At 31.5% G+C, this 20,206-nt stretch overlaps 1 protein-coding gene across 1 annotated transcript; it reads left to right on the top strand.

The window, feature by feature from the left end:
* The first annotated feature begins 19,491 nt into the window (after window positions 1-19,491).
* Window positions 19,492-20,046, top strand: LOC139868683 (uncharacterized mitochondrial protein AtMg00810-like). Its single transcript, XM_071857016.1, has one exon. It carries the CDS (start codon window positions 19,492-19,494, stop codon window positions 20,044-20,046), a length of 555 nt encoding a protein of 184 aa, XP_071713117.1.
* The last annotated feature ends 160 nt before the right edge of the window (window positions 20,047-20,206 follow it).

Genomic DNA, 20,206 nt, shown 5'->3' with positions numbered 1-20,206 from the left:
TTTTCAGAAAATAAATCGATTTATAATTTGATCAAAATATTTTCTCGTTCAAGCTCGAGTTTAGATATCATTGAATTCCATGAGTTTGAATTCTCAATCTTTAAGGTCAATCTCTAGGATTGAGTAATATCAGGCTTAAAAGCTGATTTTTGATCTTTTAAGGAGATTATCCTTTCTGGGGATCTGATTCATTAGTCTTATCAAGCTAATTTGCACGGTGCCCCCCATTGTACGAGATAAATCCTTCTCATGGTTAGGATAAATCTGGCCACTTGGTGACCCTGTTTTATGCTGAGGTCCGTGGATTTCCTGCTGATTTTAGTGATGACTTTTCAAGATTTTTCGTCAACCTACAGCTGGTCTGGACGACAACTTCATGACCTAAATCAAGAAGCGCATTTTTTTTTTCCGGAAGACTTTACTTCCTTTTAATGATGGAATTGATTCATCGTGTAGATCCATCTCTTCTTTTCTTTCATTGGGTAAAACAGTTTAGTTTAGTCCAAAGCAAAAGTATTTTCAGTTATTTGTTACAGAAATATGTGACATATGTTTAAAATATCTTGGTAAATTTTCCCACACTTGGCTTTTATTTTCCTTTTTATTGTCCTCTATTCCATTTTAAATGAATTTTAACATTTTGGTTTGTTTCTCAATTTATGTCCTTTCCGAGGTAACAATAATTTCGGTGTTAAAACCTAGTTTTATCGTTCATAAATATGTATAAACATGATTTTGAGTTCATTTAATTGAAAATTTTGAAAAATTTTACTAGAATTGGGTAGTCAGTATATAAAACTAGGGCTGTTCTTTATTATCAGAGAGCACTAGATTCTAATACAACAACTACTTTACTAGTATTTCTAATGGTAACCAAGTGTATAAAGTAAAAATTTTAAAATTCGAAAAAATTTAACCCCTTCCCACACTTAAGATCTTGCAATGCCCTCATTTGCAAGAAATCAGTAACAATTTAAATTATTGAGGGTGATTTGTGTGAAAATGATTAAATTTTACCAAAGTTTCCAAACATATTGGCGTTTGTTTGCTGAATGATAAATGGTGCATATCATTTGTTCATTCCGTCTTGTTGTTATATCACATTTATTTTGCATCTTGTCGTCAAAATTAGTTGCTTTTGCTGAACTTAATGCCAGTCTTTGAAAATGCGTTGTTTTACATATTTTTGAAGTTTGGTATATTACCCCACATTCAAACATTATTAAAATCTAAAAATAAAAATTTGTAAATTATAAAAACTAATACAATTCCAACATAAGTATTAAATGTATCAACATTACAAATTATAAAATAAAACTAAGTAGACTAGGGATGATACTGATACCAGTAGGGGTTCCATGCATAACCATATGTGTTATAAAATGCTTCGGCTGGGTTATACGTAGGATACGGTGGTTGGATCTCTATAGACCAGGGAGGAAATACGGGTGATGGAGTAGGAATATAGTTTCTACCTACATGTTGGCAATGAGCTATGATTTGGTTTTGATGAACTTGCCAATCTTCAAATGCTCGATGTCTAGCATTTTCATACTCTTGTGAAGCTATAAACCTTTGCATTTCTGTCATTTCATTTCCTCCTCCCACATTACCTGGCTGTTGGTTTCTCTCAACCTGTGGATGTCTACCATGGTATTGTACTGCGGCGTTATTTCGCCTCTTCAAAACCTTCGCACCATGGTATACATTTAAACCTATTGTATCGCGGGGTTCTGGTTCTTCGACTAATAATCCCCCCCGACTTATATCCACACCGAGATATTCAGCAATCAAAGTAATAAATATACCACCTCCTATTATGCTATGCGGTCTCATCCCCCTAACCATAGCTGATAAATAATAACCCACACAATAAGGTATACTTACAGCACTTTGTGAGTCTCGAATACACATGTGGTAAAACAAATCCTGTTCATTTACCTTTTCCTTGTTCTTACCTCGTTGTGTAATCGAATTGGCTAAAAACCTATGAATTACTCTTAACTCTGCTCTATCTATATCCAAATAAGAGTAATTTCCCCCTTTAAATCGGTGATGGCTAGTCATTTGACTCCATACACCATGCGTATCAAAATTTTTGTCTATCTTTCTACCATTTAGTATCAATCCTCTACAATCGGCAGATGCTAACTCCTCAGGCGTATATATACGTAAAGCCTGAGCCATGTCTAGTAAAGACATGTGGCGCATCGAACCTCCTAACAAAAATCTAATAAAAGATCGATCGGTTAAACTAACTACCCGATCATTTATTTCTATACTACACAATAATTCTTCACACCATACTTTATATACAGGTCTACGCATGTTGAATAAACGTACCCAATCGTTAAAAGTAGAATTACCATACCTCTGTGTAAGTAATTCCCTAATTGGCCCGGCTAATTCTACAGATTCTAACGGTGCCCATTCTATTACCCTAGGTACTTCAACAGCTTTAGAATGAAGAGCATGCAAGCCCCTTTGGTATTTTGGATAATCTATCCAACGTCTGTCAAATCTCAAGTTCGGGTGCAACTCTTCCAAGTGCATATCAGAAAATGTCATAACTGGATGAGGTATATCTTGTTTGTAGTAGTTATCCACCTTCTGTTGTTCCGCATTCTCAGCAGGAGCATTGCGAGCTTGGGATGAAGATTCACCCCTTTCAGTCTGCAAAACACATCAAACACAATTTTTGTGCATCCAAATATGCATTAGTGTCAGCAAAATCATCAATCAAAATAATTACAATGACATGATCAATTTATATCAAACTTATGCTTATTTTCATATTTTTATCAAATCTACACTTTTTCAAATAAGCATATACGAAAATATTCACCAAGTTCATAAGCATTAAACTCAAATAACATGTCAAAATAATCATTACTAGCAATTAAACAAGTTTCAAATGGCATTATCTCTCAAAAATCAAGTTCATGAATTTTAGACTTGGAAAAGTCCACTTTAATTCTCAAAATCATGCTTAGGCTCAAAGTTTGGATCATTTAACTGCCTAAACATGTTACACTACTTAATTTAGCAGCAATTCACAACAAAAATCGGCCATAACCTGTTTATATCAAAAAGCCCCAAATTTGCTCAAGAACACAAACCCTAGATTACTCAAAATTTGAAGTTTAAGGCTTCTAATCATGTTAAATAGCATCAATCTAGGTTATATAAGCATAATACATAAGCAATTTAAGCATAATTACACTAAAAAGCATCAAAATCGAATTGGGGAAAAAATTGCTCAAGAACACCAATTTTCGGATTAAATGGTGTTTAGGTGTAGAAATTTACCGTTTTCCTTGAGTAATTCCTTCATAACATCCTTCTCAACATGATTTTGTGAAAGATTTGATGATTAATGGTGAAAAAAATTCGAATTTTAGAGGTGATTTTCGGGTGTTTTTTCGCAGTATATGTGTGTGGGTGGTGTGGACTGATCAGTTCGATCCCTTTTATTTTTTTCTGGGTTTTGGTCTCTCCGCGAGTCGCGGTGATTTTGTTCTTCAAACTCCGCGAGTCGCGGCGTTTTTTTTTTAATAAGCCTTAACTTATAAAACAAATATAAAATAAATTTAAAATTTTGTTTTCCTTTGTTTTAGGATGAGGTCGTTTCGGATCGATGTCCTAGTCCGTCCCTCGACAAAATTTTAAAATTTGTCTTTTTCAAGCGATTGTTTTAAAAGCTTAGATTTTTGGGTTTTTTTTTTAATGTTTTTGGCATACTTTAATTCAATAAGATTAAAAATAATGATAATAAAATTCTCGTCCCTCCCTCGGGTAAAGCAATTTCGGTTCAAAGACCTAGTCTTCAACTTACGACGAATTTTAAAAATCATATTTTTAACTTGGCAGCATAAAGTAAATTTTTGTTTTTAAATTCACACAACTTAAAATTAAAAATGCATAATATTAAAAATTCACACCAAACTTATATTATATTTTTGTTTTTATACATACAAACTTATATTAAAAATATTAATTTTTCAAATATTGACAAACTTAAATATATTGATTTTACAGAGTTCACAATATTAATTTAAGATTTATATATTAATTTTAAAAACATGGTAAAATTAAAAATCTTTTTGGCTTTTATCCCACTTTAATCAATCAAATATTATCAGAAATATACGCCCCTCTTTTCGGTAAAGTAATTTCGGTTCCATGACCTAATTTAACTCATGACGAATTTTTGAAATATTTTGGGTTGATTGATTAAAGATATTTATACCTTAAGAATAAACGTTAAATTTCGCAGTGATGTAATAAATTTTTGTATGATATCAATAATTTCGGTCGCCAAACCTAATTTTATTCAATACCAATTTAATACTTTATAGTGAATAAATTAGCGTTTATTATCAAAAGGTTAAAAATAAAAATAAAAAAATAAAAACTGTACAGACTTACCTGTGAGATAGTATTCTTAGTTATATGATCTATCACATTCATAAGATAGTCGGTTTAATTGGTTTTCCATAGCTACATAGGCGTAACCTCGAGCATTCAGTGTGTTTTCTTCTAAACATATGAACGGTCCGTCTCTGCATAAAGTAACAAATTCGGTATTTGAATAGGTTTGATTATTTGAACATTTACCTCCATGTGACCATTTTCCGCATTTGTGACATCTTTCAAGGTGTCATGCTCTTCTTTTCGCTGCGGATTTTGATTTTCCTTTACCAAATTGTAACTTATTATCTTCGCATCTGGATTCTTTTCTTACTCCGTCCAATCTTTCTCTGATTACTGATACTATTTCACTCGGAAGTGTGTCATTATTACGTTTAGTGATCAAAGCGTGTAGCATTAGACCATGGTTTAGTTCACAGACAGTCTTCATTTCGTAAAAACCTAAAAAAAATAAAAATTCAGAATGGGGGGAGAAGACTAGTTCTTTAGGGTCTGCTAGGGAAAGACCATTCGGGTTCCATTTTCGAGAACTACACGAAAACAGAAAATCTAACTCTAACAGAAATACATATTATCCTTTAAAAGACTTGATTCTCCCCACACTTAGTTAGCTGTGGTATCGAAATTGTGATTAACTTCGTTGTCGACTTCCATCGGACTATCTATGTAATGTTTAACTCTGTGACCATTAACTTTAAATTCAATTCCATTTGAATTTATTAATTCTATCGTTCCGTATGGGAAAACTCTTTTGACTATGAATGGTCCAGACCATCTTGATTTCAATTTTCCAGAAAATAGCTTGAATCGTGGATTGAAAAGAAGAACTCTGTCTCCTTCTTTAAATTCTTTTGAACTTCTGATTCTTTTATCATGCCATTTCTTCGTTCTTTCTTTATAGATTAACGAATTTTCGTATGCTTCATGTCTTAATTCTTCTAATTCGTTTAGTTGACTTAATCGTAGACGTCCAGCTTCATGTAAATCAAGATTACATGTCTTCAAAGCTCAAAATGCTTTGTGTTCAATTTCTACTGGAAGATGACATGCTTTTCCGTAGACGAGTTTAAAAGGTGTGGTTCCAATTGGAGTTTTGTAGGCTGTTCTAAAAGCCCAGAGTGCATCCTCCAATTTAATGGACCATTCCTTCGGATTTGATCCTACGGTTTTCTCTAGAATACGTTTTAAAGCTCGGTTGGTATTTTCAACTTTTCCACTTGTTTTTGGATGATATGCGGTGAAGATTTTATGAGTTACTCCATATCTTTTGAGAACTTTCTCAAGTTGATTATTACAGAAATGAGTACCCCGATCACTTATTAAAGCTTTCGGTGTTCCAAACCTTGCAAAAAGACGTTTTAAAAAGTTGACTACAACTCGTGCATCGTTAGTTGGGAGAGCTTGTGCTTCCGCCCATTTAGATACATAATCAATGGCTACGAGAATATAGAGATTACTATGAGATTTTGAAAATGGACCCATAAAGTCAATACCCCAAATGTTAAATACTTCACATACTTGGATGACATTTTGTGGCATTTCATCACGTTGACTTATTTTTCCGGCCCTTTGACAAGCATCACAGGATTTGCAAAGAAGGTGTGCGTCTTTGTAAATTGTAGGCCAATAGAATCCAGCATCATAAACTTTTCTTGCTGTTAGTTGAGGCCCATAGTGCCCTCCTGTTGGTCCTGTGTGACAATGGTTTAAAATTTTACTAGCTTCATCTCCGAATACACATCGGCGTATTATTCCATCTGGACAACTTTTAAATAGATGTGGATCTTCCCAGAAATAGTGTTTTATATCACTGAAGAATTTCTTTCGTTTTTGGTACGACAATCCTTTTTCAAGGAATCCACATACTAAGTAGTTTGCATAGTCTGCAAACCATGGAATTTTATTATAATCTATCTTCAATAGATATTCATCAGGAAAGTTGTCTTGTATGGCCGATTCATTTAGAACTTCTAATTCGGGATTTTCAAGACGAGAAAGATGATCAGCGGCGAGATTTTCTGCTCCTCTTTTATCTCGGATTTCAATATCAAATTCTTGTAAGAGTAAGATCCAACGGATTAATCTTGGTTTGGCATCTTGTTTCGAAAATAGGTATCTAAGAGCAGAATGGTCGGTATAGACCACCGTTTTTGCTAGAACGAGATATGAACGAAATTTGTCAAAAGCGAAGACAATAGCAAGGAGTTCTTTTTCAGTAGTTGTATAGTTCGTTTGTGCTCCTTGTAACGTCTTACTAGCATAATATATAGGTTTAAATCGTTTTTTAATCTTTTGTCCTAAAACGGCTCCCATTGCAAAATCACTTGCATCGCACATTAGTTCAAACAGTATATTCCAATTTGGTGTTATCATGATCGGCGCATTAGTGAGTTTTTCTTTAAGAATATTAAAAGATTTGATACATTCATCTAAAAAGATGAATGGAGCATCCTTTTCTAGGAGTTTATTCATAGGAGTGGCAATTTTAGAAAAATCTTTTATGAAACGTCGGTAAAAACCGGCATGCCCTAGAAAACTCCTAACTCCTCTAACATTGGTGGGATGTGGAATTTTAGCAATTACATCTACTTTAGCTCTATCCACTTCAATTCCTTCTTTTGAAATTTTATGTCCAAGAACGATGCCTTCTTTAACCATGAAATGGCATTTCTCCCAATTAAGTACTAGATTTGATTGTTCGCATCTAATCAGCATTAGTTCAAGATTAGCTAGACATGATTCAAATGTATCACCGAAGACTGAAAAGTCATCCATGAAAACTTCCATGCATTCTTCTATCATGTCGTGAAAAATCGCCATCATACACCTTTGAAAGGTTGCAGGGGCGTTGCAAAGTCCAAATGGCATGCGTTTGTAAGCAAAAGTACCATAAGGGCACGTGAATGTGGTTTTCTCTTGGTCCTCGGGTGCTATTGGAATTTGAAAATATCCGGAAAATCCATCAAGAAAACAATAGTAACTATTTCCGGCTAATCTTTCCAACATTTGATCAATAAAAGGTAAGGGAAAGTGATCTTTTCTGGTGGCGTCATTTAATTTTCTATAATCAATACATACACGCCATCCTGTTACAGTCGTAGTAGGAATAAGCTCATTTTTTCATTTGTAATGACAGTCATGCCACCCTTCTTAGGCACGCATTGAACTGGGCTTACCCATGGACTATCAGAAATTGGATAAATTAGACCTGCGTCTAGCAGTTTAATAATTTCTTTTTTAACTACATCTTGCATATTCGGATTTAGTCTTCGTTGGGGTTGCACATACGTTTTATGACCTTCTTCCATAAGGATTTTATGTGTGCAATACGAAGGACTTATTCCTTTAATATCATGAATCTTCCATGCAATGGCTGGTTTATGAGCTTTCAACACAGAAATGAGTTGAGATTTTTCATTTTCAGTAAGAGAAGACGATATTATTACAGGTAATTCAGATTCACCATGTAAATAAGCGTATTCCAAATGGTTTGGAAGTGGCTTTAATTCTAATGTCGGTGGTTCTTCTATCGATATCTGTCTTCTTCTTTTAGCATTTGAATTTCTTCTGTTGTTGGTTCATATCCATTAACTATTAGTGTAGCTAACATTTCGGCTTCATCAATTGGTTCAGTTCCTTCTCCTAAAGAACATTCTCCTGTTCCTTGTAATTCTGGAAATTCTTCTAACAATTCTGCATGTGAATCTATAGTTTGAATATAATAGCATGTATCATCTGCAGATTGTGGTTGTTGCATTGCTCTATTAACTGAAAAGGTAACACTCTCGTCCTCTATACTTAGGGTCAATTGCTTACCAAACACGTCTATCATTGCTTTAGCCGTGTTTAAGAATGGTCTTCCTAATATGAGAGGAACTTGAGAATCTTCTTCCATGTCCAGAACAACAAAATCTACTGGAAATACTAAAGTACCAACTTTAACTAGCATGTTCTCCATTATCCCTCTAGGATATTTTATTGATCGATCGGCTAGTTGTATGCTTATTCTTGTTGGTTTCAATTCACCAAGGTCTAGTTTAGTGTATAGTAAATACGGCATTAAATTTATACTAGCACCTAAGTCTGCCAATGCTTCTATTGAACTAAGACTACCCAGAAAACATGGAATTGTAAAACTTCCTGGATCAGATAATTTTTCTGGTATCTTATTCAACAGCACTGCTGAACAATTAGCGTTCATAGTAACAGCCGAGAGTTCTTCCATTTTCTTTCTATTCGTGATCAGATCTTTCAAGAATTTAGCATATCTAGGCATTCCTGAAATCACATCAATGAAAGGAAGATTTACATTTATCTGTTTAAACATATCCAAGAATTTGGATTGCTCGGCTTCAAGTTTCTCTTTCTTCATTTTACTCGGGTAAGGAAGTGGTGGTTGGTATGGTTTAACATAAGGTTTAGCCTTAACTGTGTTATCTTCATTAACCTTTTCAACTACCAGTTCTTTTTCCTTATCTTGTTCAGATTGTGGTTCTTGTGGAGTAGGAATAGCTTCATCAGAAGTTACAGGTATTTCAGGTGGTTTAAGTGTTGTACCACTTCTTGTGGTAATGGCTTTAGCTGTTTAATTCCGGGGGTTAGCATTTGTATCACTAGGTAAACTTCCCGGTTTTCTTTCACCTATTAACCTTGCTAGGTTACTTACTTCTTGTTCCAAGTTTTGAATAGAAGCTTGTTGATTTCTAAATGCTTGAGCATTTTGTTCATTGGTTTGTTTCTGAGATGTGAAAAACTGCATTTGAGTTTCAACTAGCTTTGTCATCATATTTTCTAAATTTGGCTTTTTATCATCGATTTGTGTTGGTTTATTTTGAAAATTAGGTCTTTGCTGGTTGTAAGTATTGTTAGATACTTGTTGATTGCTAGGACCTTGTTGGTTGTTGTATGGAATATTTCGATTATAATTCTGGTTTTGATTGTAGATCGGTCTTGGCGGTTGATAATTATTCTGATAATTATTTCCAGGCCTTTGGTTTATGTATGAAATATTCTCTCTTTGTTTCATTGTTAATTCAATACTGAGACAATCTTTTGTCAAATGTGGTCCTACACACTGCTCACAACTAATTCGTATTGAGTGGATATCCTTAGTCATCTTTTCCATTCGTCTCTCGACAACATCTATCTTTGCAGAAATGGAATCTAAGTCATGGCTAGAATCGGCTCTAGCTGCTTTAGATGATCTAACGATATCTTTTTCTTGGTGCCACTCATGTGAGTGGGAAGCGGTGTTATCAATAATTTTATAAGCATCAGTTTTGGTTTTCTTCATAATGGAACCACCAGCTGCTATATCGATGTCTTTTCTTATAGTGATGTCGCATCCTTGGTAGAATATTTGTACTATTTGACAGGTGTCTAAACCATGTTGCGGACATCCTCTTAATAACTTTCCAAATCTTGTCCACGCCTCATATAGAGTTTCATTCGGTTTCTGTGTGAACGTAATAATTTCTCCTTGAAGTCTTACGGCTTTAGATGCAGGAAAGAATTGTTTAAGAAATTTTTCAACTAAAACGTCCCATGTATCAATCGCCCCTTCAGGTAACGATTCCAATCAATCTTTGGCTTCTCCCTTTAAAGTCCAGGGAAATAACATGAGATATATCTATTCATCCTCAACTTCTCTTATTTTAAATAGAGTGCAGATCCTATTAAAGGTACGAAGATGTTCATTTGGATCTTCCTTCAGCGCACCACTAAATTGGCATTGATTAGTCACCATGTGTAGAATTTGTCCTTTGATTTCATAATCTGGCGCATTAATGTCTGGAAGAGTAATTGCGTGACCTTGGCCAGTGCGTTTAGCTCTCATTCGGTCTTCCATACTTAAAGGTTCCAGATTCTCCATAATTGAATTTGTTGAATCTGAATCACTAGAAGATTCTGATTTAATGGTTCGTTCCTCAATAATCTCTGTTTGAATGATTGGTGGTTCCGGAGGAAAAATTAATGGTTCAGGATCTATGAATCGTCCCTGAATATTCTCCGGATTCTCAATTGTGAGGTCGGGTTCAAAAAATGGATTATCGGAAATTTGAATTGGAGTACTTGGTTGACTGGATGACGATTCTAAAGAAAATCAACGGCGGTAATATTTGTTAAATGTCTTGATCTAGTTACAGGTGGTGAACGTACAAAAGGTGGTGAACGTCTTGCTCGGTGCATTCACTGAATATCCTATTAGTTTTTAAAAGGAAAGAAAAATTATATAAGTTATCCAATTAATAGACTTTTCTGATTTTGCCCACGTTTCGAATAGCCAAAAGATGCAGCAGAGGGGCAGGATTCGTTTGGTCTCAATATAATTGAGGACTTTTTGGCTCCAATAACCCGGTCCACGTACAAATCCAACTATTACTACGAACCAGAAAATTTTGATGTCAATCAATTTAACCACTTAAAATAAATTTTCGTAATTTTAAGAAATTTAGATAAGAAGTAGAATAAAAATCTATGTCCTAAAACTAGAATAGCGAGAAATAAGAAAGAAAAAGAGCGCGTCGAAAAAGATCGAAAAAGAGAAGGGTTGAAAAATAAAAGGCGTCGAAAAATAAGAAAGAAAAAAAAATGACTTATAAAACTAAAAAACACTCGACTAACCCAACCTTATTGCTATCACTAACTTAAAATTATAATCGCAAATTGAGATTACTAATTGGAATGATAATTGATACATAGGTAAAAGGCGTCAAAAAATATTAAAGCTTACAATTAAAACTATATCCCAAATGGCAATAACTTAAAAAGGTACTAAAACTTAAAAAGGCGTCGCAAAAATCTAAAGCACCTAAATCTTAGTCTAAAGAAAAAGCACTTAAGAGATTTTACGGCAAAGCCTAAAAATCTAGAAGTAAAAATAACTATGGCAAAAACTAAGTTTAAAACTAAATATGAACGAAAAACACAAATATTACGCTAAAACAATTAAAAAGTGACAAAATATAAAAATACACTAAAAGTTGTAAAAAGTACAATTTTTATAAAAATATTATTTTTATATTATTTATTTATTAAAACTATTAATTTTACAATTTAATTAAACTAAATAAACTAAATATACAAATTAAATAAATAAACTAAACTTAATAATAAATTAACAAAACTAATTAGGGTTTAATTAAAAATTAATAATAATAATTACTCCGTAATAAATGCTGATTAGGGTTCTGTCAGGCGCGTCAGGGAGAACTCCGCGAGTCGCGGTGACACCTGGCAAAAAACTCCGCAAGTCGCGGGGCTTAAAAATTCAAATGAGGCAGGCTGTTTCGTTCGACAGGTTTAATTTTATTTAAATATTTTTTTTATTTTCTATTTTTAATATTTATATAAAATATTTATAAAAAACTAAATAAAACTTATATTTAAAAAAAATAAGATACTTTATAATTTTATAAAAATCTTAAAAATAGATTTATATACATATATATTTTTTTTCGATTTTTTTATTTTTTATATAAAAACAAAATATTTAAATAAGACTTATATTTTTATAAAATAAAAATAAAGAAACTTTATAAAACTTAAATATTTAACAAACTCTTAAAATATTTATATTTTTATTTTCTTTTTATATTTTTGAATATTTAAAACGTATTTTTACAAAAGCGTATTTTTTTATAAAAGTAAACTAAAAAAAAATCTTTTTTTAATATATTTATTAGCGTTGCGCTTCCGGCTTTTAAGCTAGATGATCCCCGGCAGCGGCGCCAAAAATACTTGATGTCAAAGCTAAGGGGTATAAAATACTATTAAATTTTAGCAGAAAATACTATTAAATACGATACAATTTTACTCAAGATATTTATTTTTTTATTGAATGGATATACTTAAACCTTGCTACAACACTTATAGGCAGTGCACCTAATCGTACAATAGTGTAGTTTTTAGTAAGTCCGGTTCGTTCCACAGGGAAAATCTTTTAATCAAAGCTTAACGCTATATTAGTTTAATTTATAAAAATACAAATATATATATAAGTAATATTATTATTATAAAGGGGGGTTTTACCATTTAATGACCGGTTTGTCGATTTTAAAACTTTAGTCGCAGTTAAAACCAAATGTAAAATATTAAATAAATAAAAGACTTAATTTAAAGCGTAAAGTAAATAACGATAATGAAATTTCAAATAATAAAAGTGCGATAAAATAAACTTGCGATAATTAAAAAGTACGATAATTAAAAGTGCAATTAAATACAATAACAATAAATAAAAGTGCGATAATTAGAAGTGCAATTAAATATAAAATAAAGGAAATTAAATATGAAATAAAAGAATTATGCTTATTTAAACTTCCGTAATCACGATGTTTGACGTGTTGATTTTAGTTTTATGCCCATGGGTTAATTGTCCTTTGTCCTGGATTATTTAATATGTCCGTCTGGTTTTTGTCCATAACAGTCCATCAGTCATAAATATAAAGTGCGAGTGTCCTCGTCAAATTATTCTTATACCCGAAGTCAAATATTTCAACTAATTGGGGACTTAAACTGTAACAAGATTTTAATACTTTGTTTAATAATTACACCAGGATGTCGACTGAGTGTAACCCAAGGTTTTAATACTTTGTTAACAATTATGCCAAGTGTCCTTGTACATAATTTCACCCCTGTTTTAATAATTCTAGTGGCTATTAATTCATTCCTGTGTCCGGTTAAATGAATGATTATTCGTACATATAAATACCCCGCCCATCGTGTCCGATCGAGTGTATATGGTTATTTATAGGGACGCCCAATTGTAAATCTTTATATTAAAATTAACAAACTATCATTTAGTTAAACAAATATAAAGCCCATTAATAGCCCATAGTCTAATTTCCACAAGTGTCGTTCTTTTGTCCAAACCCCAATTATGGTACAAAGCCCAATTACCCAATTTTAGTAATTAGCCCAACATCATGATTACTTCAGATTAAATAAGCATAATAATAACTTAGCTACGAGACATTAATGTAAAAAGGTTGAACATAACTTACAATGATTAGAAATAGCGTAGCGTTACACGGACAGAATTTCGACTTACACACTTACAACATTCGCTAATATACTCTTATTATTAGAATTAAAATTAAAATTAAGATTAAAATATAAATTATAAATATAAATATTACGTATAGATATAGAGAGATTGATATATATGATATATTTTTACGTCGAACTGCGCTGGCTTTTATAGGGAATTGAGACCAGGTAATCTCCGCGAGTCGCGGCCCATTTTCACTACAAACTCCGCAACTCGCGGAGTTTGTAAAACCAGCTCACACATTTTGGATTTTTTCTTGCCGACGATTTTTAATATATTATATAATATATAAATAATTATAAGAATTATTTAAATATTATATTATATTTATGTGCATAGTTGACTTGTAATTTTTAGTCCGTTGCGTCGAGCGTTGAGAGTTGACTTATGTCCCGGTTCCGGATTTTCGAACGTCCTTGCGTACTATTTTATATCTTGTACTTTGCGTTTTGAATCTTGTACTCTTGTAATTTAGAGACGTTTCTTATCAATAATTGGAACCTCTTTGATTGTATTTTGTACTTTTGAGCTTTTTGGACCTTTGCGTCTTCAATTCGTCGAATCTGTCTTTTGTCTTCACCTTTTATTATTTAAACGAATATCACTTTTAAATAGAACAATTGCAACTAAAAGCTTGTCTTTCTTGAGGAATAATGCTATAAAATATATGTTTGTTTTTAGCATTATCACAACGTCTTTTGAAATATGCCATGAATGACTCCAAGTAATATCTTTAAAATGAGCAAATGCACAGCTTAAGATTTCTTTAATACCTGAGAATAAACATGCTTTCAAGTGTCAACCAAAAGGTTGGTGAGTTCATTAGTTTATCATAATCATTCATTTTCATCATTTTAATAGACCACAAGATTTCCAGATATATAATTGTACACGTAACCCGAGTACAAAATAATACGCGTAACCCGCGAATTAAAAATCATTCATATGGTGAACACCTGGTAATCGACATTAACAAAACGCGTCTAGAATATCCCCATCATTCCGGGACTCTCATCGGACATGATAAAATCGAAGTACTAAAGCATCCGTAACCCGGATGGGGTTTGTTAGGCCCAATAGATCTATCTTTAGGATTCGCGTCAATTAGGGTTTCTGTTCCCTAATTCTTAGATTACCAGACTAAAAAGGGTGATATTCGATTCGATAATCCAACCATAGAATGTAGTTTCGATTACTTGTGTCTATTTCGTAAAACATTTATAAAAGCAGCGCAGGTATTTTCAGTCCCAAAAATATATATTGCAAAAGCATTTAAAAAGGGAGCAAATGAAACTCACAATACTGTATTTCGTAGTAAAAATATATATGACGTCATTGAACAAGTGCAAGGTTGGCCTCGGATTCACGAACCTATATTAAGTGTATATATATATATATATATATATATATATATATATATATATATATATATATATATATATATATATATATATATATATATATATATATATATATATATATATATATATATTGGTCTAATAAATGTCTAACAATTTAGGTCAGGTCATAGTGTATCACAATCCTAATGCTCGAGACTGATATGCAAAGGTTAACCAAAGTCCAACTTGTCTCAAAATGATTTCCAAAATTTATACATACATGTAATGTAACTCAAATATAGTCATTTTATATATTTAAATATATTTATCAAATTTTATTAAAGTAAATAATAAAAGTCATTTATTAAAATATATATATATATATATATATGATAAAAATATACTTTTATATATCTTAAGTAATAAAATTTATAAAGTTCACTTAATATTATAAAAATATAGTGGTAGGTATTATTAATGTAATTATATTACGCGTGGTAAAAAAATATCTTTGTATTGATAAAATAATATTGATAATAATAAAAGTTGTATTATTTTGTAATAATAATAATAATAATAATTATTATTATTATTCTACTAATAATAATAATAACAATATATATTTACTAATGATGATATTAATTATAATAAAATGATTATTCTAATCATGATAATTTTAATAATAACGATACTTTTTATTATTAACTGTAATAATTATAATATTTTATAAAAAATAATAATTTTATTCAAAATGATAATTTTTAATAATAATAATACTAAATAATAATAATAATGATATTTTATAATAACAATGATTATTCTATTAAAATGATAATTTTAATAAAAATGATAGTTTTAATATTAATGATACTTTTAATAATAATAATAACGATAAAAATAATAAAATGATAGTTTTGATAAAAATATTAATTATTTTAGTAATAATAATAATAATAATAATAATAATAATAATAATAATATTATTATTATTAATAATATTGATAATATTAATAATAACCTTAATGATAATAACGATAGTAATAATAATAACAACAATAATTTTTAATGATAATACTTATATTAATAATGATAATAATAATAATATTAATAATAATAATGATGATAATAACAACGATAACGATAACGATAACGACGATCGTAATAATAGTAATAATAATAATAATAATAATAATAATAATAATAATAATAATAATAATAATAATAATAATAATAATAATAATAATAATAATAATAATAATAATAATAATATTAGAGTTAACAATAATTCAGTTGACCATATCTTTAAATCCGTTCATCGAAATCACACGACTTCTAAATGAAAAGTTAATAATTTTTCGACAGCTTTCCAACGACATGCATATCATATACCTTATCTCAGTAGCATATGTATTAAATTCATGATTTATCATAAACTATATAACGACGAAAATAAACATACAAGCATGCATAATCCTAAATACTCGAGCACTAGTCAGGGATACACTATTAATATATAAAAGATAAGATATGAATGCTCACGTATCAATATTGAGATTCAATATTGCAGGAAAGTACGTAGACGCAACGGAGATGATAAACACTAGATTGACCTCACGAGCATACCCTCGAACAATACTCATAACCTCCATAGCTATAACCCGTCATTTCCTTAGCTCTATCCCTCTCGAAAACTTGTTTTAAAAACACGAGCAGAACCTCGTTGTAGTATTTTATGTATAAAAATACTAATAATAGTAATACTAATACTCCTAATAATAATATAATTAATAATAATAATAATAATAATATAAATATATATATATATATATATATATATATATATATATATATATATATATATATATATATATAGGTGAAAAATATGAATGAATTCAGCAAAGAACGATCGAGCTTTTATAGATAGGTTATGGCCCAACATGCCATGCGATCGCATGGCTCCCTGGTGCTTCTCCCATGCGATCGCATGGGTATACTTTACAGCCTATGATCTTTTAACTTACACTGCTGACACACGTTTATATATATAATATATTTAATCTTTATAATTATTTAAATATTATATTATATTTACGTGTATAGTTAATTTATAAATTTAGTTCCAGTGACTCGTACGTTTACTCTCGACTTAGTTTCTCGAACGCCTTTTCATACGCTTATAAAACTAGCACTCTACCTTACGCGACGTGTACCTTTATCAATAATTAGACTTAAATCAATGAAAAACTATCCCACTCAAAGTGTAACTTAAACGTTCGAGTGTTATGGTCATTTTCTTCTTTAAATCGACTACTCGATATTTGTTAAAATATATTAAATAATATTATTTAAAATCTTTATTATAAGAAATATAAATATAATCAATTAGTTATATAGCTAAATAATTATTATATTTTGTCATTTATAAAATATACATATTATCATTTAGAAATTTATATAACAAATATATATGTATTCGAAATCTTTATCTAACGATTTAATTTATAGTTTTTCAAAACTAATTATATTTAAAGTTTATAAAAATATAAATTCTAAATATAATATCAAATAACGTTTACACTTTAAAACTTAACTTGATATAATTCATGTATGTACTAGCGTTTTCACAAGTTTAATCAACTTATTGAAATATCAATCGAACGAGTACCACTATTGTTTATAAAAAAATGATTTGAAATTTCATATATATACTTATATTAAAAATTAATAATATTTTTACTAATCATTAAGTTTTAAAACACGTTTTTAATCTTTGTTATATTTATTTATATTTTATTGAATCACAAACCATTATCATATATACTTTGTCAAAAGGTTTCTAGAAAGATTCTAAAGTTTAGAATACCGTTAAAACCTTTATCCTTACCATAATGATTAAATAACAAGTTTTCAAAAGTGTTTCTAGATATTCTAAAATTATATCCGTTTTAAAGAAGACGTGACACTCAAATTGTTTCATATAATTTCTAAAATTTATAACAATAAAGATAATAATAAAAACTTTAATAATCTTAAAGTTTTATAATATGTTTCTACTTGTAGCCCATTTATTCCGCATATTGTTAAAAAGAATAGATTTCTCAAATCATAGTGGACCTCATAACAGAGACCCGTAATCATAATCACAATGTATCTGATAACTCAATCATTTGAAATCATCTTTTAATTTCCGTCAATAAATATATTAAACACATATTGGAACTAATACGTTCATGAAAAGTATTATACATCTAATACTTTGTTAACGTTTTCAAGTTATAATATATACATATATATACATATATATACATATATATTCCTATTAATTTATATAATGGTTCGTGAATTGCCAGGGTTTGGTCAAGGTTAAATGAATGTATGAACACAGTTTAAAATTCTTGAGATTCAACTTAACAAACTTTGCTTATCGTGTCGGAATAATATAAAGATAAAGTTTAAATTTGGTCAAAAATTTCCGGGTTGTCACATCTACTATCAACAAACTTGAACCCGAAACCATGCGTATTTCTCGGGTATCCTAAAGATCGTCGGGGATACAAATGTTATGATCCTATCACCAAAAAAATATTAATTTCACGTCATGTTCTATTTAATAAAGAAGATTTTCCCTTTCTCAAAACACAATCATCTACTGACACTTACCAATTCCTTACAAATAACTTACAACCTCTATTTTTTAATTCAACTACACCTCTCACTGATGCAATCCCACCAAATTCCAACCAACTACCACCTACGCCTTCTGTTACCATCAATTCTCAATCCACTGGGCCAATGAGCCCATTAAGTGCAACTTCTTCCACTCATGCAAACATTTCATCACCTACTGTTTCCGAAAATATTCCATCACCTACTGTTACAACACCAACCTCACTTGCCACTCCTACTCTTCCTCCCAATCCTTCTCATCCTATGACCACGCGTGGAAAAGCAGGAATCGTAAAACCAAAAGTACCTTTCAATCTTTCCGCTACCACCTCTATTTCTCCTATTCCTTCCAATCCAAAATCAGCCCTTTCCAATCCCAATTGGTTCCGTGCCATGACCAATGAATACAAGGCCCTTTTGGATAATGAGACGTGGACTCTTGTTCTTCATCAATCACATATGCATGTTATTCGTTCTATGTGGATTTTTAAACACAAAACACGTTCTGATGGTACTTTTGAACGATACAAACCAAGGTTGGTAGGTGACGGTCGCTCTCAACAGATAGGTATCGACTGTCATGAAACTTTCAGTCCAGTTGTTAAACCCGCTACTATTCGTACCGTCTTGAGTATTGCCATCACCAACAATTGGTCTATTCACCAACTTGATGTCAAGAACGCTTTCTTACATGGACATTTAGCCGAAACTGTTTACATGCACTAACCGTTGGGTTTTCGCGATCCTACTAAATCGAATCATGTATGTTTGTTAAAACGCTCGTTATATGATCTTAAACAAGCACCCCGTGCTTGGTATCAACGTTTTGCCGATTTTGTATCAACCATTGGTTTCGTAAATAGCAAAGTGGATCATTCCTTATTTGTTTATCGTCATGGTAACAACACCGCCTACTTGCTTTTATATGTGGACGACATTATCTTGGTCACATCCTCTCATGCCTTACGATGTACACTATTAAACCTTTTGGGTAACGAATCCGCCATGAAAGATCTCGGTCCTTTGAACTCATTCTTAGGAATATCAGTCTCACGCTCATCTAAAGGCTTATTTGTTACTCAAGAAGCTTATGCCAAAGATATCATTGAGCGAGCGGGTATGCTCTTTTGTAATCCTTGCGCTACACCCGTCGACACATTAGGGAAACAAAGTTCAAAACTTGGCACTCCATACTCAAAACCAACACTTTATCGAAGTCTAGCCGGTGCTTTACAATATTTAACCTTCACGCGACCGGATATTTCATACGCGGTGCAACAAATTTGCTTACACATGCATGCACCTTATACATCTCATGTCCATGCGCTCAAACGCATTATCCGATACTTTCAGGGGACTATTTATATTGGGCTGCATATAACATCTTCTTCCTCGCGTGACTTGGTAGCCTTCACCGACGCCGACTTGGCTGGATGCCCGGACACTAGACGATCGACTTCAGGTTATTGCGTCTATCTAGGCGATAATTTATTGTCTTGGTCCTCAAAGAGGCAACCCATTGTGTCTAGATCTAGCGCTGAAGCTGAATACAGGGGGTAGCAAATGTTGTAGCAGAAGTGTGTTGGCTGCGCAATCTATTAATGGAGTTACATTGTCCTCTTCACAAGACCACGCTTGTTTTTTGTGATAACGTGAGTGCTATTTACTTATCCGGGAACCCAGTTCAACATCAATGCACCAAGCACATTGAACTGGATAT

This window comes from Rutidosis leptorrhynchoides, chromosome 9 (genome assembly GCF_046630445.1).
Source record: "Rutidosis leptorrhynchoides isolate AG116_Rl617_1_P2 chromosome 9, CSIRO_AGI_Rlap_v1, whole genome shotgun sequence".
NCBI classification, from domain to species: domain Eukaryota; kingdom Viridiplantae; phylum Streptophyta; class Magnoliopsida; order Asterales; family Asteraceae; genus Rutidosis; species Rutidosis leptorrhynchoides.
This window is presented reverse-complemented; position numbering and strand designations above follow the sequence as displayed.

Excerpts from the sequence above, each read along its gene's own strand:
- LOC139868683 (XM_071857016.1), top strand. The coding sequence starts at position 19,492 with ATGAAAGATCTCGGTCCTTTGAACTCATTCTTAGGAATATCAGTCTCA.